Raw genomic sequence first — 24,778 nt, 5'->3', positions numbered from 1 at the left:
GATAAGGAACCTATCTGCTGTTTCCGACGGATGACTGTGCATTACACTGCAAATAAAATTCTAATAATACACCTACCGTAAGTCGATTATTTATGCACCTACCTATCCACGAAAAAAATTACGTTTCAATTTCAATCTTTCGTGGATATTATGTACATAAATAGAAATATTACTCTAATAGCTTTTGAGGATTGTGAAATTTCTATTCTCGTTCTGTGATGACCCGTCCTATTAATTGATATTACATTTACACGTCCCTAGCGCTAAAATGTAGTTGTGAACGCAGTGCCACGAGCCATCTTTTTTTTTAATTTGCAGAATGCCAAAAGAGAAACCAACAAACGGATAAACTATTTTTAAACGCAGATTTTTTGTATCCACAGATTTTGCACTAGCATCGCCACCAATTGCAAATTATATTTGTTGATAATTAAAATCACTGATTCCTAAAAGAAAAGAAAAAGGTCAAACAAAGAAATCGCTATAATATTATTTATTTAATGGAATTTTATGAGTGATGATAATTTTTTGATAAATATTACAATGCAAGAATAGGGAATTCTCTTCACACCAAAAAATCACTTATTATTAATTATTAATTATTCACATATAGAAACACTTCAGACACAAGAATACATAGTTTTTATAATTTTCAAAAATCATTTATTAAAGTTATAATGACTTTAAAAACAGGCGCGAACGAAATATTTCAATGCAGCTAAAAACGCCCGGTGATTGATCAAGCGTTCAAGGGCGAACGATGACGTCACTGTTGACCGGCCTGAGTAGATCCTGCAAACCGATGGCGGCGGCGGCGGCAAAGGTGTGACGTAGCACTTGTGACGTAGCGGTCAAAATGGCGCATGACCGTTTTCAGAGCCGAAATAGCACGCAATTTTTAAAACAACTACAAAAAATTGAAAATGCATTTAAAAAAAAGAGGCACATAATAAAATAATTATCTTTATTGAAATAAATTATTTACAAAATGCACGAGAATTCCCTATTGGTATTTTATTATAAACGAATGTAAATATGTACTGAAAATAAAACTAAAATTTATTTCATGGCAACATTGACATTAGAGATGGTTTATAACTGAAATAGGATGTCACTGTGGTTCCAGTTACCGAAAACTGATATTTTGGAGAGGGTTCTTTATCCAGTTGCTTTTGGAACCGGCTTCTCAAAAAGAAAAAAAAACATAGAAGGGGTCGAAATCAATTTTTCTGATACTTTATAACAAAAAAAAATATTAAATGTGTCGTCGACTTGCGAAACCGGCTATGCAAATTCTGCTGGTTTTAATACATTCACAAATAGTGTTTTAAGTAAATTGAAAATAAATAAAAAATGTGACACAAGAGACCCAACGGCTTCTAACCATCTGGGGACAGTGAGACTATGGCATCCTCAAATGGGGTATGTTGCGAGACTAAAGGTAGTGGGGAGGGGAAGGAGATGGGGTGAGAAAATGAGAGATTACCTGGCTATTCAGATCTGTTCACCAAACGTTGTCAAAGCCATTTCAAGCTACGTTTCAATTTTGAATTGTGGTCTTACACCAGGGCGATACTGAGAATATCTTCTTGTATCATCAGTTTCTCTTTGACGTTAAAGAACGAATTCTGCCACCAGCGACGGAACTGACATATTACGTGAGCCCCTTGTAGTTGGCAAATTCCTGAAGTCTAGGTGTTTTAAGAATATGAAAATATTACCCGTAATATATTATGCAAACAAACAGGTATGGTATATACGTACAGGTAACATTTTAAATTTGGTTTTAGGGGACCTTGACGCAGGAATGGGCGTAAAACAGTGAAATATTTTATTATTTGTAGATAACTGTGCAGCTCACCCAAGTGATGACATCTCTAATTGACATTCCTTGCAACTTGCAACATTAGCCTAAACGTCAGTGACTGCGGCTTTCATGTGCCGAGTTTGGTTAGAATACAAAATAATATAACTTGATTACATCAAGATTTTGAATCATGTTGTCACGAACAAAATGTTTGGCTTCGGCCTTACTGAATAAGGTAACTTTGATATATCTACAGGCAAATAGCATTGTCCTTACACCCCAAAAATGATATAAGTATGTAATTGCACAATTGTATGCATTTATTTAATCATTTCTGCGTTTACTATTTACAGAATACTTTGAGAGCTTTTACGGCAAATAATTCTACTTTCGTCATTGCGGCTAGATATAGATCTTCAACTCCTATCAACACTGTCATCATGTTTGTTCCTCAGCAGGAGGTAAGGATAGAATTTATAATTACAGTGAAACCTCTAACTATCGTTTTTGAAGTGACCTGTTGAAAAACCGAAAATGTGGGAATGTAGACAAATGCTTCATTCATATAAATGTCATAAAATAAAAAATAATTACAAAATAAAAAATTATTTTTTATTTTTTGAATAACTTGATTCGGTATCGCTTGCCACGCTTAATTTTTTTTTAACTAAAACCTTTGGATTCACCTCCTTAATTACTATAAAAGGCAACTTTCTGCAATTGGGAAATTTTGGATTTTAAAACATTAATTTTCAATTCATAAATAATAATTTAATTATTAGCAATTTTTAAACGAAACTTTGAAACCAAATAATTAGAAAAGGATACGGTCGCATCTAGGACGATGCAACCTTATCTTTTTCTATTACAATTTAAAAAATGCTACCCAATGCTATTTAAAGGTCTCTTAAAACCAAATTTAAAATGTTCGTAGTCATCCATGTCTTTTTGCTTGCGTAATATTTTATGGATAAAGTTTTAATATTCTTAAAACACCTAGGCTTCGGGGATTTGCCCATGACGAAGAGCTCACATTGTCAGTTCCTTCGCTGGTTGTTGCAAAACATCAGAGATCCTCTCTTTCGACCCTTTACCACCGTTGCAGGATTCGAGCTATAACGACAATGTGTCTCTAGTTTTCAAAGATTTTCCGCCCAATGAAAAGATGGCACGCATGCACCACTATGTTTGACACCACAAAGACATAACGACGACTAATGACTAGTGTCAAAAATGTTCTGCCCTTTATTTATGAGTACCGTTAATTGGAACCAAGCATTTAGCTACTAATTATTGTTTTCTATGATCACATTTTGAAAGACGATTGATCTATTAGTACAAAAACTGCTTGCTTTAAACAATGAATGCAGTAAAACGATACAAACAGGTAGTATCGATGCAATCTATTTTTGCGAATTTTGAATGAAATTAATTCGGGGAACAACCGATGCAGGAAAACGATTATTCGGGGAATGTACGATCGAGATTTCACTGTATTACCCCTCATTCTCTCATTCTGATCAAGTTTTCACTTTATTACCCCTTATTCCCTCATTCTGATCAAGTTTTCACTTTATTACCCCTTATTCCCTCATTCTGATCAAGATTTCACTGTATTACCCCTTATTCTCTCATTCTGATCAAGATTTCACTTTATTACCCCCCCTAGTCCCTCATTCTGATCGAGATTTCACTGTATTACCCCTCATCCTCTCTTTCTGATCAAGATTTCACTTTATTACCCCTTATTCCCTCATTCTGATCAAGATTTCACTGTATTACCCCTTATTCTCTCATTCTGATCAAGATTTCACTTTATTACCCCTTATTCTCTCATTCTTATTCAAATCTGACTACATCTCACTACATACTACAATATTAACCGCTTCATCAAATTTAAATAGTCTGTCTTAATTTAATAAATTATACCTTTAATCTTTAGTGTATATTTTATTATTCATTAAAAAGTGTATTGTTTTTTTCTCTTTCAGGCATGGATTGTCGAAAGAATGGGAAAATTTTATCGTATATTGGAGCCCGGATTGAATATTTTATTACCAATAGTAGATCGTATCAAATATGTCCAAAGTCTCAAAGAAATAGCCATTGATGTTCCGAAGCAGGGAGCCATCACCTCTGACAATGTTACGCTCAATATTGACGGAGTTCTTTATTTAAAAATAATCGACGCTTATCTAGGTAAACCATTGACTTCTTTTTTGTACAATCTTTCTATGCAAATTCATTATACTATTTGTTTTCACTGCTTAAAATACACTTTTCACATTCGCCAGTATTTTGCCACATGCGTTTGATAAGTATACTCTTCTCGCAAGCATAAACATGAGACCTTAACATCAATCCCAAACACGCAAATTTTTCAAAAGATTGATAACGGTGTTCGTTTGTTTTTACAAAACACATTTTTTGCAATATTTCTATAATATATTATCTGCCGCTTTCACTAGTTGGACAATTGCAAAGTTTTTGGGTGGCGGATTAGTCAGAAAGTACACGGTATTTATAAATACCTACCGAGCTATACAATTAGAGACGCTATTGCATACTAATATCTTGTCGAAACGTGTTCCACCATTAGAACGCTATAAGCGGTGTGCGTAGACCTAAGGGGCCGTTCAAGTATTATGTAAGCACTATAGGGGGGCAGGGGGGTCTTTGCTTTGCCTATTTTTGTTGACATGGGGGGTGGGGGGTCGAGATAGTGAGTACGTCAGCACTGCTCAGCAGTAGTTATTTTTTTTTACACATTGGCAACCCACACATTGTCTATGATTGAAAACCGAATACATATTCGGGGATTCCCACCGTGTCAATAAAGATTGTTTAAATGAATATTATGTGCATTAAAGTCCTCTATCCTTAGTCTATTTTATAAGCGCTGCTTATGAATCAATAAAAAAACAGAATACATTAACAGAAAAATGCATATAGGTTCCAATTTTTACGTAAGCATGGGAGGGGGGGGGTAAGAGCTTTGCTTACTTTTGGTGACAAGGGGGAAGATGGGGTAAATAATTGTAATAAATCTGCTTATGTAATACTTGAACGGCCCTAATTCGGTAGTTTTGGTAAGAGCGTTCGAGGTCAATTAGAGGTACAAAAGTGGAACTTATATTTTTGCTTCATGTCTCATTTAAATATGGGAAAGGAACGAAGCGTCCTTTACCATAATTTGTGGCTTGGCTTGCATTTCAGTTCGTAAATGTATATATACCATATCATATTTATGTTTTAAAATATTGTTAATAATAATTGGTTGTTCATTCCAGCATCTTACGGTGTGGAAGACCCGGAGTTTGCCATTACCCAACTGGCGCAGACCACCATGAGAAGCGAACTGGGTAAAATATCTTTGGACAAGGTGTTCCGTGAGAGAGAGTCTCTGAATGTGTCAATCGTGGAGTCTATTAATAAGGCCAGCGAGGCGTGGGGCATCACGTGCTTGAGATACGAAATTAGTAAGTCCATTATATCTTTATTTCCAAACAAATTGATTTTTTTGTTTGAATAATGCACAAAAATCTCAACTGTCCAGAGTCGGTGGGACAGTGACATTTACAATTATTGAGGTATGTTGTGAGCATAGAATAAAGAATAAAACTAGAAGTGCCTTCAATACTGTGGCGTTTGCAGATGAGGAGCGTGTAGGTAGATTGTACAGGTGTTTATTCAGGTACAGACTTATGACCAGAGAGGATGAGACACTCATTTGTATCTTTATATAATATTTGGAGCAGGTGGATGAATTTGTGTATTTAGGAAGCATGTTTACGAGAGATGGGAAGGCTGACAGAGATATTGAAAGAAGAGTAAATGCAGGTAACTCCATTAATGGAGGACTGAACGCAGTTTACGCTAGCAAAAATTGTCCAAAGAAGCGAAGTTAGCAGTCCACAATGGAGTGCTGGTACCTACCCTGATGTATGGAAGTGAGGCATGGAACTGGCAAAGAAAGGATGAAAGTAGATTGAATGCTGTTGAAATGAGATCCCTGAGGCGTATGTGTGGTAAAACCATGTATGATCGTGTGAGGAATGTGGATATCCGCAAAGAGTGCAACGCTGATGTAAGCGTAATGAGTAAGATCAAGAGAGGGACGCTTAGATGGTTTGGGCATGTAGAGCGAATGAGAGAAGAAAAGAGTGTAAGGAGAATATACGATGCAAATGTGAATGGTAGCAGAAGTCGGGGACGCCCGAGGAAGACATGGCACGATCAAGTGAATCAGATACTTGAGTCGGGCCATGTCAAGAGTCAGAATAATAGAAGAGTATGTATGAGACGATGTATGAATGTGAATGAGGCAAGGAATGTGTGCCAAGACCGAGTTGTTTGGCGGTCCGTCCTCTCTGCCTACCCCTGCGGGGAAACGGCGTGATGGTTAGTTAGTTAGTTAGTTTATAATATTTGAATTTTGTAAACACAAATTTGTATTGGAAATTTGAGCCGTTATTAGGCAAATATTTGGATCACGAAACACGCCCACAAGCATTTCTTGGGTTCTTCCTTATTCTATGGTTGTGAGACTCAAGAGAGTGGGGAGGGGGATGTGAAAGAAGGAGGTTAGGAAGAACCTGGCTTATTCAGGTTTTTGCGAAAGGGCTTTTGTCAGAGCAGTGTAAATACTAAAATTTGCCATTTTTAAATGTGGTCAAATATGAGGTGACGAAAATGATGCCGAGATGGATTCATATCGAATTACTGTTAAATCATTAATAATCGTAATTTTTTCATCATGTATTTATGAAAAACAAATTAGTGCTATCTAACCTTTTAAAACTGTTTTGCGTAATCTTACCATTTCTAACATACTTTTAATAAACGTATTTATGGTGTAAAGTTGAAGAAATCTTTTTTATAGAGTAATATTATTAAATCAAATGAAATTTTTTTTAATAATCAACCTCTAAAAATAGAATTTTTGCTATTAATATTTAGATGTATGTAAAAATAAATTAAATATCATACTCATTAAACCTTCCTCCCCGTAGACTGACTAAAATGAGTGAACCACACTATCACTTAAGCCAAATCCTAATTGGATGGTGTTGAGATTTATTTTGTTTATCCAATTTCAGAGAAATTGCGTGTGTGCCACCAAGTTGATAGAATGCATTGTCATCGACAACGAGTCCATATGCCAAGTTTCAGCTCGATCAGATATAGGAATCGGGTTAATTTTCACTTCAAGTTTCCATTTCATTAATTCATTCATTCCAGAAAACAAAATCGAAATTCAAGTAGATGCATTTAATAAATGACAGCTTTTGATTATCAATCCTTTTGTCCTTATTTATTGTGGCTCTAAAGAAACATCTAAATGTTCAGAATTATTTATTGGATGACCAAAAGTTCCTCACATGGACTTTTTTTGTTTCATGTTTGAATAGCATTGTTTTTGTGAAAAATCCCCTCAAGAATGTTTATTGTATTTTACAAAACGATATGCTCATGTGACAAACCATTGTGTTCACTGTGACAAACCACTGTGTGTGGGGCTCAGTACAACCTAGATGCCTGATCCCTGATAGACCGGCCTTCTGAGCTTAATAAGTTAATCTAATTTCTGATCATTATAACTATTTTCAGGGGACATCAAACTGCCGTCCAGAGTCCAAGAGGCCATGCAGATGCAGGTGGAGGCCGAGCGAAGAAAGAGGGCCACGGTGCTGGAGTCGGAGGGAGTGCGGGAGGCCGACATCAACGTGGCCGAGGGCAAGCGTAGGGCCCGGATCCTCGGCTCTGAGGCGCAGAAGCAGGAGCAGATCAACAGCGCCCATGGTGAGGCGGAAGCTATGATCGCCGTGGCGGAGGCTAGAGCCAAAGGACTGGAGATTGTGGCTAACGCTCTGAGGAGCCAGGTACTAAATACTTTTTAAAAGAAATACAAACATTCCAAGGTTACAAATTACCTGACAATATTTGAATTCCTCCTACACTATCGTTATAAGCGTAAAATGTTGCTTGAGCAATGATCGAGGACTTGGTATATATACCGATAGTAGAGAAATTGAACCCATAATGTCCGGGTGGGAACCCAAGGCATTTGTCCACTCAGCTACTAACCAGTTATGTCATATCTCTTTGGTTGGAAACAAACTCAACGCTTAAGGTATTCCCATTATTCTTAAATCAATTCTGAATATTGATGTCTCAAAAAGGGACGGGAAGAATATATTTTTTCTTTACTCTTTTAATGAGTATTACATAATATGGGCCTTACTAATAAACGTGTTTTAAATTTTACACAACTACCAAGATACGGGCAAGAGCCTGGGCATGGTACTCGAGAGAACTCAAATAAATGTTTATTTTTCGGAATAACTTTATTGAGTAAAACCTCTAATTGTAATACTTAAATAGCTCAGTTGGTAGAGCAGTGTCCCGGAAAGACAAGGGTCCTGGGTTCGAGTCCTAGATGTGACCGTTTCCTTGTCTGATTTTTCTGTTTCAGATTTTCGTTTTGAAATCACTAATATTGTCTTCAATATTCAAATAAATTTAATAAAAAAAATTCAATGAATCATTATAAAAATTAAAAAAAATAAATAACTTATATCAACTTGTACCCTAATGTCTCATAATTATGGTATTAAGATAAGTTTATTTTTACTGCATTATTGAAAAGAATTTTGATAAAATTACTAAAATATTTTTTGTATTATGGAATGTACTTCGCCTTTCTAGCTGTTTCCTGTGCTAAGATAGGTCATTATTATTCACACACACCCAAAAAAACCAGGTGGAGATACAATTATGTTTAATAAGTATGTATCTGCATAATTAAGTATTATGTATTACTTGTTTCCTTTCAGGTTGGAAAAGAGGCGGCCACGTTGTCCATAGCCGAGCAATACGTGCGAGCCTTTAAGAAACTAGCGCGCACCAACAACACACTCATCCTTCCTGCCAACGCTGGAGACATCACCAGTTTAGTGGGACAGGTACACAATTACTTATTTAACCCGTTGTATGCAGATGTCACAGCAGTTGGGTTGTAAGCGGCCATGCCCCACATGTGGACGTCACAACTGTTCTTGCGAACACGTAACAATGAAACAGTACCGCATACAGGGGCACCTGGCATTGAAACGTCGTGTGTTTAAAGAGTTTTTTTTTTTTTAAATTTTTTTATTAACAATATAAAGTTTTTTTTACAGGTTTTTTTTCAATGTCTGTCTCACTAGGATAAACCTGTGTCGAGACAGACGTATTGAGTACATAAATTAATGTTTACATATTATTTGATACATATAATATTTCATAACATTAAATGATAATGTGAAAATGATAAAAAATAATAAATAATAAATGATAAATTGGTTAATCAGCATCTAGTACATACTTATGAGGGGATTTTTATAAAATATTTGATCTTGGATTTGTCTTGGCTGATGATCCAAGACATGATGTCTGTTTTATATTTTGAAAAAAATTCGTTGAGTCTAATGGCTAGTGGGAGAGCATTATATAGCCTTGTTGCAAAATATCTAAAATTTCTCTGGCCAAAAGTTGTTTTAGCAAAAGGGATTTGTAAGAGATTATGTCCTTTGATTCTAGTATCACGAGCAGTTTGGATATTGTCAAAAGTAGTTTTTTGTTTGAAGAGGTACGCTGGTATGTTTTTGGCATAAAGTTGCCTAATGTCCATAACACAGATTTTCCTAAAGATTTCATCCGAACTGCTTGTGATTGGTAGTTTGAGGATAATCTTTATTATAAGTTTCTGAGCTTTAGATATTGGATCAATGGCGGCAGCATTTGCTCCTGCCCATGCTATGATACCATACTCTATTAAAGATTGACAAAGTGCGTAGTAGATTGTTTTGTTTAACGTTAACGGCTCAGTGACTAATCTTTTGTTTGGAATATTACGAGTTCTATGATTTAATCAAAGATCTAAGCTATTACTAGATTGCTAGAATAGCTTTCACCAGAAATAAAGAGCTTAGTCCGGGCACAAAGACACCACTTCTCTCCGTTTATCTTAAAACTTGAAGTAATCTGAGTTGCAAGTGTCAGCCCAAATGAATTACCAAAACATTCCCACAAGTTCTAGCCTTTGGAACTCTTTTCTAGTGTATGTGAATTGATTTCTTATATATTTTCTTTGAATTGACTGCATCAAAATTGAATTTTATTTTTGTTTTAGCGACTATGTAAAGCATTGTACATATATTGATGTTATTTCTTTATCCTCCTCACTAGGATGCCGCGGCGGACCAAAATCATTTTATTTTATTTGTCTTCTATTAGTTTTTTTTTTTTTTAGTTTTTATTGGCCTCTTTCAGCCAGATTTGTATTCTTGATTTCTACTTGAGAGGGATGTTTTTGAGTTTTATTGAAGAAAAGTTTGTTTGTCTGAAAATGGTTTCAAATAACTTGGATTTTTTTATGACATTCTGATTTGATCTAGAGTGGTGGATACTCTGTCTATCCTTTTTAATGCTTTTATTTTAAACAGCGCCATTTGTTGGACGTAAAAGCAACACGCGCTATTATTTCTCTATCTGCACAGACAGATTGAGCCACAGCAACGCGTGTATTTATATAATAAAATTACCATTTTTATCTTTCCAGGCAATGTCGATTTACTCAACAATATCTGCCAACGCTTTGAACAAAACCGCGCAAATAGAGTCTCAAGAAATTGACATAAACGCCCCCTATTCCGAGTGGGGATCTGCCGCGGGGAAGAAGATTGCCCCCCCCATCTCCACCAAGTCCATGGATGATGAAGCCGAAGAGCTCTTCTCCGATGATGAAGAACGTAGTAAACACACGAAGCCCAAACCTTTCGGTGATGATGATCCTAAGAAATCCTAAATAGATTCCATTTATAAATGTTTATGGTGTATCATTGTTAAAAACAATATTAAGTTTACAAACGTGTTTTAAACTGTTACATAAATGCGTACGTAATAGAAATAAAGGAGATGAACCATTATTAGCATGAAACCGCACAAAGGTGTCGCCATCTTTGTTTACCTGTACTTCTGCAAAGTGCATCTGCACAAAGCGGCGTGTTCTAACTACCCAACATCACTTTCTTTGCTGCTTTGATAGTGCGTGCAGTTTGGTCATAGCTCGGCGACAGTTAGCAGGCGTTCTTGCCATAACTCTTTTGTCTATTATCTATCTATTGTATGCATTATTATATCAGGTTGTTATCTCTTGAAGGGTTCTGATTTGGCTTCCATAAAACACTGCTTTTGACTTCATCTCTGCACACCCATAAGATGTATGTAATGTGTCTATCTACTAACTGATTCACACCCGGAATTGTTGGTACAATACTCTAGCTAAGACTTCCATCATTGCACAAGTTACAATTTTAGCTTTTAACTTATCTATGCGGCTGTCGCATGTGATCCATGTCGTGTATTGGTTATAATGGTAATATGTGATCCACGAATTTCACCAAAACACATACATTGTGTCAAAATATGTCAGGGGGGAATTGGATAGTTTGTGTTGAAATTGCCAGCATTTTGCAGCAATGATGGGAGATGTCAGAATTCAAATACTGTCAGTTTATAGGTAACTCGGGAATGTTGTTAGTGTTGCCATTATTGATGCAATCATTCAATGGACTAAACAATACTGTAGGTACTTTGAATATGTTTTATTAGGCTAGCATTACACTTGTAAGTTTTTTCGTAAATTTACGACTTCTAGCCAATGGGCATCTTGCATTTTGAAAATCCAATGCGCCCATTGGCTAGAAGTCGTAAATTTACAAAAAAACTTACAAGTGTAATGCTAGCCTTAGAAGATTTTTTTACTATAAAAATTGAACAATAAATGTCAAAATTTGAGAGTTAGTTAGTCCCACATTGGAAGCATATTACGCCTAGCTTAGAACTGAAACACAATATGAATATGGTGGTTTGTTTGTTTTTTTTTTTTTGCCCAGAACAAATTGAAACATGCTTGGAATATTTTAAATAAACATTGTCAAACTTGCATTTACTTTTTGTCCAGTGTACATAAATAATGTTTTTGATGAATGCTGTTAGTATTAATAATAATACATAATTAAAAAACTGCCTTCGGAAAAAAACAATTTATAGTTTTTCATTCCAATTTACCCTACCCTTTTGTTAATATTTTCCATAGAATAAAGAATAAACAGAAGAAGTGCTCTAATAAGACAGAGAGAAAACAAATACATTACTTATTAGCATCGCATAATTGCACTCTTCTCTTGACATTGTGCATCCCTCGTTAGACAGAGACTAGAGAATAGTTTCATCGCCTACATTCTTTTTTTAAAACTACATTGTCAAATTCCAATCGTCTGTCTCTGTCTGTCTCCAGTGACTGCATTGTTGATAGCCCATTTCTTTTGAACTGTCAGTCCGCTAATTATAAAATATTAGCTTAAAAACAATATAAAATTTATTAAATAAACATTGAAGATGCCGAGTAAGTGTTCAACAAATGAATATAAAAGGGTTTTGAATAAAAAATGGCAGGAATATCATTTTACAGGTAAGTGAAAGTTTAGGAACCTTCCTGTCAAATATTTTTTCAATTTTTTGTTCATTCCGACACGAGCGTACAATATTTAAGTATGTTGTTAGTTAATATTGTTATCACAGAGCAACTTATTTTTTATGACAATTTACCCGGCCAAATTTTAGATTACGTCCATTTAATGGGCAGCTGTCATACAAATACTTGCATTGCGCAATAAAAACACTGGCTCGGCGAAAATGCGGTGCAGCCTGGGGCTAATTGGAAGTTTATATAGAACATTATGTCGGTATAATTATGTTTATTAGGTTATGGAGTAAAAAAAAAACAAATTACTTCCTCGAAATTTACTACAGAGTCCTAGGCTTCCCAGAAAAGTTATTATACTTAAATGCAGTATAGGGAGTGTGGCGAACCCATCGCTCAGGGAGTGGAAACACGACCTGCAATAGCCATCCCAAGCTAAGGTGTGAGATACCGTGCTCAGGGCTGAATGACACTGGGGAACAGTGTCACGAACGGTTCCTCCGAGACACAAGGTCGCATCTCGGAGTATACAGACCTTACCCCAGCATTCGGGGCTCTGCTGGGGTGGACCTTTTATTTCCCTAGATACTCGTGGGACCAAATATGGACTGTAAAAACAAAAACCAAAACAACACTGACGAGGGACCTTTAAGGAACCTAGGGGGAGTGGAAGGAGGAGTTGAGGCCGCCTCGGTGGACTCATCCCTCTTGGGGCCTTTGAGGAACCAAGAGGAAGTGGAGAGGAGAGATGGGACCACCCTGGTGGACTCTTCCCTTGAGGGGCCCTCTGGGAACCATAAAGAAGGACCTCCGACGGACGCAACACGGCGGGATCCCCCAGGGGATCCAGACGTGGAAATGCAGGGACCATCAGGGGACCTGGAAAATAACTTCTTTAAGAACCCCCGACTCCAACTGGGGCCCTCGGGGAACCAGCGGAGAGGGGGGGACTTAAAGAAGAGACTCACTCCAACAACCACCGCTGAGGAAGACAAGGTAAAGTCCCTGTCAGACGATGTGAAAAAAATTCACATCAGTGGGAAGAAACTCAGTGGGGCTGCGAGGAGAAAACTCAAAAGAGAGAAGCAGGGGCGGCAGGAAGGAAACCGGGAACAACCAGGGACTGTAAAAGTCCGCTGGGGACAACCAGGGACCTCGAAGGCCGGAACCAGGCAAGGCAAACCAGGGACAGACCGGAAGCTAACGGGGACCGCAGAAGGTAACCGGGAGCAACCTGGAACGCCCGGGGAAAAGAAGGCTGGGAAGAGGAGAAGAACCTCACCTGAACCTAAACCCTTGGGGCTTTCACCGGGAAATTCCAGGAAAAAGCCCCGAGGAATTCTCACCTCTGCTACCTGTGCGGAAGCCGCTGGAAATAAAATTCGAGTGGCTGTAGTACATAGGAACAGAGAGGAAGAATTTACAAAAGAGCAGGAGGCCCTCGTGAGTGAGGCGGCCGCGGATCTGATTTTGAGCATCCCAAAGGGGCAGTTCAAACCCAGATTCGACGAATGCTTCACTCAGAGGGGCGTCCTGAAAATGACCTGCTCCGACAAGGAGTCAGAGACATGGCTGAGGGAGATGGTGCCGACCATACGGAAATGGCAGGGCTGCGACCTGGAGGTGGTGGGGTTGCAGGCAGTGGCGGCTCGTGACTTTTGGGTTACTAGAGTGCTAATATTACTAAAAATGGCTTAATTGATGTTGTTGTAGCTGAAAATGATTTTTTTTTTTTTTTAGAAAAATTGATTTTTTGTATGAAGATTTTCAGGAATTCCGTGCGGCGCACGGCGATACTGAAATTTCCTGAAAATCTTCATACAAAAAATCGATTTTCGAAAAAAAAAAAAAAATCATTTTCAGCTATAACAACATCAGAAATGCCATTTTTTATAATATTAGCACTCTATTACACCCAAAAGTCACGAGCCGCCACTGGTTGCAGGAACTGCCAAAGTACGTAAAGGTTATGGCAGTAATCCCCGAAAATGGAGCAGTAAGCACCGAGAGGTTGCTACAACTGCTGGAGAACCAGACTCCCCGGCTACACACAAAAAAATGGATCGTCCACGACTCGATCAGGGATAAGAACATGTATCGCCTGATCATGAGTGTGGACGAGGAAAGTGTGAAGGTGCTGAGGGAGATGGGGATGACGGCGCATGTCGGGATAAGGAAGGCCACTTTCACGGTGCGCTCTCCTAACACCGAGGAGCGTAAATAGGAGGAATGACTTAAGGATTAGGCAGTAATGGCTAAAAACTTACAGTTCATTCAAATAAACTTGCACCGCAGTCCGGCAGCGACTGCAGTGCTTAGCAGTAGAGTCACTCGGGACAGTGTGGACGTCGCGCTGATCCAAGAACCCTGGACTTATAGGGGGAAGGTCAGAGGACTAAACATGAACCAAGGTCTAATCTATTATAACGAGTCGGGGGACAGACCCAGGGCCTGTATTCTCATCAGAGGGATACCTGGCACACTGCTACCCGAACACTGCGGTAGGGACTTAGTGGCTGTGAAGCTACAGGTCATGCTGGACCAAAGAAGCAGGGAAGTAGTTGTGGCATCAGCATACATGCCCTATGACTCTGTGGAACCACCACCCTCAAGGGAAATAACGAGACTCGTCCAAGACTGCAGGGAGAAGGGTAGGGAACTGATACTCGGAGCAGATGCTAACTCGCACCACACTGTGTGGGGGAGTACGGACATCAACAAACGAGGACAGGACCTCCTGGAATACCTGATGACAGTGAACCTTGAGATTCTTAATAGAGGTAGGGAACCCACCTTCGTTATAAGTAACAGACAGGAGGTGATAGACCTGACCCTAGGAACATTAAGAGTCTCAGGATGGAGAGTATCGGACGAACCATCCCTGTCGGACCACCGACACATAGAATTTAAACTAGAGGGAGAAACAAGCAAAACGGGGACCGATACATATAGGAACCCAAAAGCAACTGACTGGACTAGATACTCGGAGGAACTAAATATAGGAATGACAAGATTCCCAGCTAAATACGGCTGCCCCGAAGAAATTGAGGACGCAGTAGAAGTACTGAGGGACTCAATGATAAGGGCATACGAAAATAGCTGCCCTCTGAAGACAAGTACCAGGGACAAAACACCGTGGTGGAGCAGAAGACTGCAGGAGCTACGGAAAATAGTAAGGCAAGCTTTCAACAAGGCCAAAAAGTCAGGAAACTGGGATGCCCACAAGCAATACCAGAAAGAGTACAAGGTGGCAATCCAGAAAGCCAAAACATGCTCCTGGGAGAAATACTGTGGGGAGGTGGAAACCATCCCACAGACTGCAAGAATCCAAAAAATTCTTGCAAAAGACCCAGGGGCAGCAAAAGGCCCATTCAAAAAAGCTGATGGAGGATATACCAACAGTTGGGAGGAGGAGTTGGAGGTACTGCTGGGGAAACATTTTCCCGGCTACAAAAAGTTAGAAGCAGATGATACCGGTCCACCACCAGCCCGAGTTACACGGGAAGGTAAGGACTGGGACACTGCGGCTAAAATAGTTACTCCCTCCAGAGTTAAATGGGCAATCAGAGGGTTTGACCCTTTTAAAAGCGCAGGAGAGGATGGAATCTTTCCGGCACTTCTACAGAGGGGCCTAGATACAATCCTACTTCCGGTGACGAAGATCCTGAGGGCATGCTGTGCCCTCGGATACATCCCCATACCATGGCGGAAGACAAGGGTAGTGTTCATACCCAAACCGGGGAGAGCTGACTATGACCAACCAGGTGCATTCCGCCCAATTAGCCTCACCTCATTTCTTCTGAAGACAATGGAGAGGCTAATGGACAGGCACATAAGGGACGGGGCACTGAAAGAGAAGCCCCTCCACGAGTTACAGTTTGCTTACCAAGCAGGTAAGTCAGTCGACGCGGCACTGCACAGGTTGGTGTACAAACTGGAGCAGGCACAAGCGACTGGGGAACTGGCGGTAGGGCTATTCCTGGATATAGAGGGAGCATTTAACTGCACCACTATTAAATCCATTGATGAAGCGGCAGAAAGACATGGACTCGACAAAACCACCAGAAGGTGGCTGAGGAACATGCTCTCAGGCCGGATACTTACGGTGACAAGGGGTGAGGTAAGCATCAAAGTGCTGGTGACACGAGGGTGTCCACAGGGAGGGGTCTTATCACCCTTGCTGTGGAGCCTGGTGGTGGACAACCTCATCCGGAAACTCAACAACAGGGGCCTATATACGCAAGGGTATGCGGATGACATTGCAACCATAATAAGGTGTTGGGATGCAGACACAACCCGAGGCCTTATACAGTCAACACTGGCAACAGTGGAAGAATGGTGTGAAGAAACAGGACTGTCAGTCAACCCAGACAAGACAGAACTAGTAATCTTTACGCGTAAAAGGAAACTAGAAGGATGGAGCAATCCAACCTTCTATGGAAAGGAATTAGAACCCTCTGACACGGTTAAGTACCTCGGAGTCATCATAGATGCCAAACTGAGCTGGAAAAACCAGGTGGAAACTGTAGGCAGAAAGGCCTGTGCTCTGATGTGGGCAACTAGGCGAATCTGCGGCAGAACGTGGGGTCTCAAACCTAAAATGATGCAATGGCTTTACACAGCCGTTGTAAAACCAAGGATCATGCACGCAGCCCTGGTCTGGTGGAGGAGAACAACACTGAAAACAGTGATGGTCACACTCAATCACATACAGGGACTTGCATGCGGAAGCATCACAGGAGCCATGAGAACCACTCCAATACTAGCCATGGGAGTGCTGCTGAACCTACCCCCACTAAACATAGAAATAGAGGGGGCGGCGATGGCGGCAGCCTACAGGTTACATTGCAATGGCCAATGGAGAGGAGAGTTGCACAGAAACAGTCACACGGAGATAGGAATAAGACTGAGGGCAATTAGTCCGACGGCTGGGATGAAGCAGGACGGCAAACAAGCCGAATACTTCTTCGGACAGCTGTTTAAAGTGACGTACCCCACAAGGGAGGAATGGGACACGGTCCCAGGTCCAAACTCCAAACAGGAACTAATCTGGTTCACAGACGGGTTCAAGATGGAGGAAGGAACAGGGGCCGGGGTCTGTCTACAGGGATCTAAGAGGGAACTCAGTATACCTCTAGGAATGCACTGCACTGTGTTTCAAGCTGAGATGAAAGCCATCTTAGCCTGCGCACAGGAGAATATGAGTATCGGGTACAGAAATAAGAACATAAACATATGTTCTGATAGCCAGGCGGCCTTAATGGCACTGGAAAGTAACCGATGCGACTCCAGACTGGTGATGGAATGCAGGACTATCCTTATAGAACTGGCGACCATCAATAAAGTAACCCTGCTCTGGGTACCAGGACATAAAGGTATTGAGGGCAACGAGCGGGCTGACGAACTAGCAAGGAAAGGGGCGAAAGCACCACTTGTGGGATCTGAGCCGGCCGTAGGAGTAGCAGCTTGCCACACCAAACTACATATCAAGAGGTGGGTCAAATCCCAACACTGGAAGGAATGGAAGAAGGCACCCGGAATGAGGCAATCTAAAGTACTCATAAACGGACCGGACCCTAACCGAACCAGGCAACTACTCGATATGGACAGAAACTCACTGAGGGAACTGGTAGGACTATTAACGGGACACTGCCATCTCAGGAGACACATGCAACTGTTGGGAGTGGAAAACACCAACATCTGTAGGAAATGTGAAGAGGAGGAAGAGACTCCAATTCACCTATGGTGCCAATGCCCCGCTCTGCTGGGAATAAGGCTCAGATACCTGGGAAGACACAGTGTGGAACCAGAAGACATCGCCACATATCCAATGACAGCCCTGGTGAACTTCATAAAAGGGACCGGGTTACTGGCAAGGGAATGAGGTAAAATGGGAGATAGTACAATGGGCCTATGGCCTAAGTGCTCGCGGGGAACGTAAGTAAACCGCCTCCGACTATAAAAAAAAAAAAAAATAAAAAAAAAAATAAATGCAGTATTGTGCAAACAAAAATATGTTTTATTTGTCAGAAGATAAGAGAAGAGCGGACGTGATTTAACCGCTCCGGTTTGTTTAATCCTTTCAGAAGGTTTCCCTTGTTAAGAGATTGCTGAAAAGTGTTCAACATCCTTGTTTTATATAGTCCTTACCTTCTTATTTCACGAAATGCGCGTAACTTTTACCGTTTAGCCGGAATTTGCAATTGTTATAGCATTTTAAACCGATTAAATTTGGAAAGTGAAGACAGAACAAAGACTCTCAATGCGACTGGAGCTTGGCCCCTCAAGTGTCAAGTGGTGTCATTAGTTCGGGATTTACGGGACCTCTCCGAGGATATCGAAACAGATAAGCCATATTTTATTTAATATTTTTGTTTTTTGTTTCAGATGACACACATACACTGCTCTTTGATTTTGGTTCAAAAATTTGTTTATGACAGCCTACGATAAGTGAGCCCTCTAAGTCTGAGACAGATGTATGAAATCGTTGGACCACGACACAATAGAAGAAATTGTAATTTTTAATTTCTTAGTTGGATTTTTATTTTATTTAGGTATTAGACTATTAGAGCCAGGAAAGGGTCTGAAAGGGTCGAGAAGATGCAGTAGGTGGCATGAATAACTAAGAAGTGACTACGAGAGACTAAAATAGACTAGGAGAGATGAGGTGATTTTGCACAAGAGCAGAGCTGTATAAATCATCCAAATATTATTATTATTATTATTAATAGACTAGATATGATGGACTCACCGAACGTCACAGCGTTGTTGCCAAGGTTTGTTATCTATGTGAGGATATTATGTCAGCGCTTTATTAGCAGCAGACACATACCTGGATGGATGACGAACTTCGTGCTGGCACTGTTGGTGGACGCGGTTGTGTCTCTCGCTGCAGCAGCTGCTCCAGTTTCTTCATCACCTAGGATACTTGCTGCAGAGTCTCCATCTTCGTCGAACGTCACAGTCGCGTGTCACCCATTCATGTTCTTCATTTTACTTAACTTAACTTCACTTTATTTTTGTAATATTTATATTTTTATAATACCTGCATCAACTGTAAAGCGCCCCGAGGTGCAATCTCACAAAAGCAGCGCTATACAAATTGTCCAATAAATTAATTAATTAATTAACCTCTTAAGGACCACGCCCGAGTATACTCGGGCGGCTATTATGTGCCAGAATTCGGAATTCATACTAAAGAAAAATTTTAATTATTTTTTCACACTATGCACCACAACATCAATATTCAGTCCCAAGGGCCCGAAATGGCTTTTATATGAGGATATATATTTCGAGTAAATAAAATTCATTGATAAAAAAAAGGTTTTTTTTTTCCATTTTTAATTTTTAAATGATTACTGAAGGGGTTAATAAATGTTCATCAGAAAACATTTAATGAAAATATATACAATAAATATTGGGGTTCTGAACAATGCTTAATGAAAACTAAATGGAAAGAATAATCGGGGATCGGACAAATGAATGACTACGTAGTTTTCTGTTATTTCAATGCAATGATTAACGGGAAAAACATTTTAATAATAATAATTTAACAGAATATATACAATGTTCTATAATTTGATATATGTTCATTTTATGGACTCAATGATCTTTAATTTCAGAGATTAGCTGAAAAAATTAAATTCATTCCATTCTTCTGATTCTTTGAACAGTGTTGTATTCTATCCATTCTAAGGGTACGTATACATTTGCGAATCGAAACGAGAACCGTACCACGAATTACGGGAAAGGAACGAATCAACTGCAAGCGGCGTTTCGCGCCATTTGGGGTTGCTTCGTTTCTTTCCCATAAGTTGAGTTTCAGTTCTGCAGTTCGGCTCGCGGATTTATACGTAGCATTACATTCCCTGCAGAGTTATTATTCTTGTATTTAAAATCATTAAGTCCATATGGTGAATATTTTCTAGTTGTCTTCACTTGGTGGAGACCCGGGTCCTCTTGTTCCAGGAGTAATTGACTCCGTAGTTCTTGGGGCGTTCGGGCTTGGTGGTCTTGGCAACGTCCACATACCATGCCCAGCCGTTCTTCTCGCAGTGGTCTATGGCCTCGTCCTGGTCCTTGAAGCTCAGCTTGAGGTTGGACAGCGGGTCGCCAGAGGAGCACCAGCCCATGAGCGGGTTCTCCCAGCGCTGGCGGGTGTCGAACTCCATCTCCCAGTGGCTAAGGTTGCTGGTGCCACTCTGCATGGCGTTCTTGGTCGGCATGAAGATGCGCACGCGGCGCCCACGGATGTGCTCCTCAGGCACACCCGTGATGGATGTCATATCTTCCTGCAACGCAAAACAGCAAAATTCAATGGTAGATACACAGAGTGGTAGATACTTTCAGTATCGCCCTGGTAAAAGATCACCATTCAGGATTGAAATGTTGCCAGAAATACATTTGGTAACCGACCTCTCACAAGATACCTCAATTTGAGCAATGAAGATATTTGGCAAATTACCAAAGGAAATAAAATTAGAAGAAAATATAAACTAATTTAAACATAAATTTAAAAAAATTGTCACAATTAACCTTAATTATTATTTTTTTTTTTTTTTATGTATAAGGATTGTATTAGGACAAATTAATGTAACTAAGTAACTTAACATAAAAAAACCAGAAATAAATAAATTTGGGATGCCATAGTCCTGGCTGCAAATGTTTTTTTTTTATGTGGCTTCACAAGAGCGCCCCTGTCTGTACAGTGTAAAGTATAGTTGGGCAGCATTGTGAGGTGGGTACGAGAGTTTGGGAGCAGTTAGAACTCTTGGGCGTTCATCAATGGCGGAAAAAGAATTATTACCCGATAATTTAAAAGAATATTGAAAACCAATACCTTTGTAAAGGTCCAAAATATATAAGTGTACGCATAAAAAAATGTGTTGCAAGACGGCTGCATCTTTTTGGAGTGTGACGAGTACCACAATAAAAATATGCTTTTTTCAAAGACAGCGGTTTAAAACAGAATCCAACTTTTCGAACGGGACCCTTATTTTGGCCCTCATAACATAACAATTTGACGGGTTTTATTTTTAAACCACGAGCATATAAATGAAAGGTAATTATTTACCTACGACTACCGTTTGAGAAAATATTCCGTACATGTTAGGTTAGGTTGGATTAGGTAGAATTAAATCACAAACCAGTCTATACAAACCTAGCGTAGCCCACAAACTACTTGAAAACTGGGATATAACTCTAAAGGGGACGCGAGCAGGCGTTATTAAAGGGGCAATTTTTTGTAGTAGTAAAAACGGTAGTCGTAGGTAAATATTTGGGAGGAATGCAGATCACGCCAAACTCTGGGAATTGAATAAAAATGCACTTTCTAGATGAAAAAAGTGTGTAGAAATTCATTAAAAAAATAATTAAGGCGCGGAAGAATAAATTGAGGGAGATACAGCCGATCAAAATTTAATAAATTGCACTTCGCGATCTGATATTATCACCATATTCGGACAGTCCGCCGCCATATTTTGTCACGAAAATCAAATTAAAAACTTTTAATACTTTTGAAATTTCAGTAGTGCCATCCAAAAAATAAAAAGTGTTGCCATATAATAATATCAATGCATGGAAAATTCTGAAAATTAAATATCATTTGCCAGATTGGTAGTTTATTATTTAAAATCTTGTAAATACTTAATTTATGTATATATATAACCTAACCTAACTGTGATTTTCTATAACAAAAAAATGACCCTTTAATAACGCCCACTCGCGTCCCCTTTAGAGTTTTATCCCAGTTTTCAAGTAGTTTGTGGGCTACGCTAGGTTTGTATAGACGGTTTGTGATTTAATACTAATACCTTTTTTCCATGTTATTTCCTGTTACACAAAATTGCCCCTTTAATAACGCCTGCTCGCGTCCCCTTTAGAGTTATATCCCAGTTTTCAAGTAGTTTGTGGGCTACGCTAGGTTTGTATAGACTGGTTTGTGATTTAATTCTAACACCTTTTTCCCATGTTCTTCTGCCTACTCTAACCCAAACTAAACACCTAACCTATTTTGTAAAAAAATATTATTATTATATGGCAACACTTTTTTTTTTGGTTGGCACTACTGAAATTTCAAAAGTAAATAGTTGTTAATTTGATTTTCTTAAGTCATAATTGATAAATAAAACATGGTTCCTATGTATCGAGTACGAAGTTTCAAAACCCTATAACTCAGTTAATAGTGCCGACCCCCACCTAATTCTTTCAGATTCGGATTCCCCAGCCCTAAATTAGTCTAAATCAAGTTCAATTTCGGTTATACTCCCAAAAACCGAATATTACCCTCAGATCGCGAAGTGCAATTTTATTAAACTTTGATCGGCTGTATCTCCCTCAATTTATTCTTCCGCGCCTTAATTCTTTTTTTAATGAGTTTCTACACACTTTTCTCATCTAGAAAGTGCATTTTTATTCAATTCCCAGAGTTTGGCGTGATCTGCATTTCACCCAAATATTTACCAAATGAAACTCAAGGGGGAAGAAAGACTATTGAAATATAGATTAAATAAAAATCTTGGTAGTGCAGTCAACCTACGTTTCTTCGGACAACGATTGTAGAAGCGGCAAAAGTCTTCCTCCTCGCAATCTCCTCTGGCGAGGTGGTTGCTGTCTTAACATCTACTGTGGGTGCCTCCTTTTGATTCAAAGCTTTGAAAGGATCATCGGTAAAATTTACACTTGAAGTCGACAGTGGGGCCACGGACCTGTCAAAAAAATCATATTTTTGTTAGAACGCAGACGTACAAAATCTCGAGGGAAAAAATATTGCTAAATTATTCGCGTAATCTTTACCGCTGGGTAACTCGGGCACATAGCGAATTTGAAATAATTCGCAGCATTTTGAGATATCCGCGACAGAAGGTGTTATTCAATAACTTCAACAACAAATTTTCAGATCCAAATTTATCTACTGCGAAATATTCTATGGTTGTCAGTTTTTTCTTGCCATAACAAAATTTTTAAAACAAGTACTTCTTTAGAGAGAATAATGTGTGGAGTTAAGCCTGTCGTCCCACTGATCGGTAAGCAAATAGACATAAACCGAATGCTACGAGACCCTGAACAAATGGATATGGCGAACATAATTTTCTGCACACTCGAGTCCAATCTAAAATGGATTTTGTTTCTGGCTTTAGCATTAAAATAATTATAGGTATAATAAAACTAGAATCAAAGAATAACTCTGTAGAATTTGACAAAAATACCTACCCTTCAACCATGGGCGTCGCGTCTAGCAGCTGCCTCCCCTCAAGACAAATTGGTGGTAAAAAAATTGAAGAAAAAATTAAATTTATATTTGGCGCCAAAATCACAAAATCTGTTATATTTTAATAAATGTGACCAGCTTAGTGCAAGATACAGACGTAACTCGTCGTCTCGGTCATGGCCGGACTACTGTATAGCCCCGGCCTAGGGTTCCATCCTTAGGTTGGGAGCCCCGGCCAAAGTTGGATTTCATTTTTATTTTTAACATTAACTCCACACAGGAGGCCTCGATAAGAATTAAGTTTCTTGTAAGGTAAAATACATCTATGGCGACGCTATGAAAATGGAACACATTGAGGATATAGGACAAAAATAATTCTTAAAATTTTCCATAGGGCCCATTGTCGGAAGGGGTCTCGGCTAGATGCTAAAATGATATACATCGAGGACACAGAAGTTAGAAAAAAATTCACATTTTTATGTAAGCGTAAAATGTCGTTTATGTAATGATAGAGGTCCTAGCTAGCAGTGGTTTAAACTCGCGAAGCCTGGTTAGGAATCCGACGCATTTGTCCACTCAACTAACTTGCCGGGTAAACTGATATGTTGGGTTTCCGTTTTAAACAATAGGTACTAAAGTATTGCCGTTCAAGAAAATACTAAAGGATTCTCGTCTAAATATTGTTGGAATGCCGAAGTAGTAAAAAGCATTCATTGGTTTGTGCTTCTACCGTTTGGCATTTCATCTGTGTGTAAATTCATTTCCGCTTCAATATGGTGGACGCCTTTGAAACTGAGTAACTTTTTATCCCGCCATAGTTCGCATGAGCGTGGATCCTACTACTAGCTGTCAAATCAGAATAATCAAATATTATGCTACCTACCTGCCCAAAGAAAGTTTGATAAAATAATTTTCAGTGAGCTAAAATAACGTTCCCTTGGAAACATTGTTTAATACATTTGAAATAAAAAAGTTACATAAAATAATATACACGGCGTATGATTAAGTGGGTAGGTATTTGTACTTATGGACAAAACGTATGATTAAAAAAAAAATTGGGTTATTAAATAAGAGAAAATTAAAAACATAATTTTTTGGACTTGTGTGTTCACAGAAAACACAATATAGTAGCATAGCGTAATAAGTAAATGCTATACTCATGCAGAAACTACTAGCACTTCCAAGTTAGCCAAAAACATAATATGTTCTGTACTTCCACCTCCACGCTCCACCT

At 39.1% G+C, this 24,778-nt stretch overlaps 2 protein-coding genes across 2 annotated transcripts; one reads left to right on the top strand and one right to left on the bottom strand.

The window, feature by feature from the left end:
• The first annotated feature begins 1,885 nt into the window (after positions 1-1,885).
• On the top strand, positions 1,886-11,448 carry Stoml2 (stomatin like 2). Its single transcript, XM_089638607.1, has 7 exons — positions 1,886-2,042; positions 2,161-2,268; positions 3,799-4,006; positions 5,098-5,286; positions 7,418-7,689; positions 8,644-8,772; positions 10,410-11,448. The coding sequence occupies exons 1-7, from the start codon at positions 1,998-2,000 to the stop codon at positions 10,653-10,655; spliced, it is 1,197 nt and encodes a 398-aa protein (XP_089494733.1). The 5' UTR covers positions 1,886-1,997; the 3' UTR covers positions 10,656-11,448.
• An 8,405-nt stretch (positions 11,449-19,853) lies between these two features.
• ND-18 (NADH:ubiquinone oxidoreductase subunit 18) lies at positions 19,854-23,266 on the bottom strand. Its single transcript, XM_089638606.1, has 3 exons — positions 23,130-23,266; positions 22,873-23,041; positions 19,854-20,626 (listed from the first exon to the last, which is right to left on the bottom strand). Exons 1-3 carry the CDS (start codon positions 23,174-23,176, stop codon positions 20,270-20,272), a joined length of 573 nt encoding a protein of 190 aa, XP_089494732.1. The 5' UTR covers positions 23,177-23,266; the 3' UTR covers positions 19,854-20,269.
• Positions 23,267-24,778: the final 1,512 nt, after the last annotated feature.

Source organism: Hesperophylax consimilis, chromosome 13, assembly GCF_061612785.1.
Source record: "Hesperophylax consimilis isolate HC1 chromosome 13, BYU_Hcon_1.0, whole genome shotgun sequence".
In the NCBI taxonomy this organism is placed as follows: Eukaryota; Metazoa; Arthropoda; class Insecta; order Trichoptera; family Limnephilidae; genus Hesperophylax; species Hesperophylax consimilis.
This window is presented reverse-complemented; position numbering and strand designations above follow the sequence as displayed.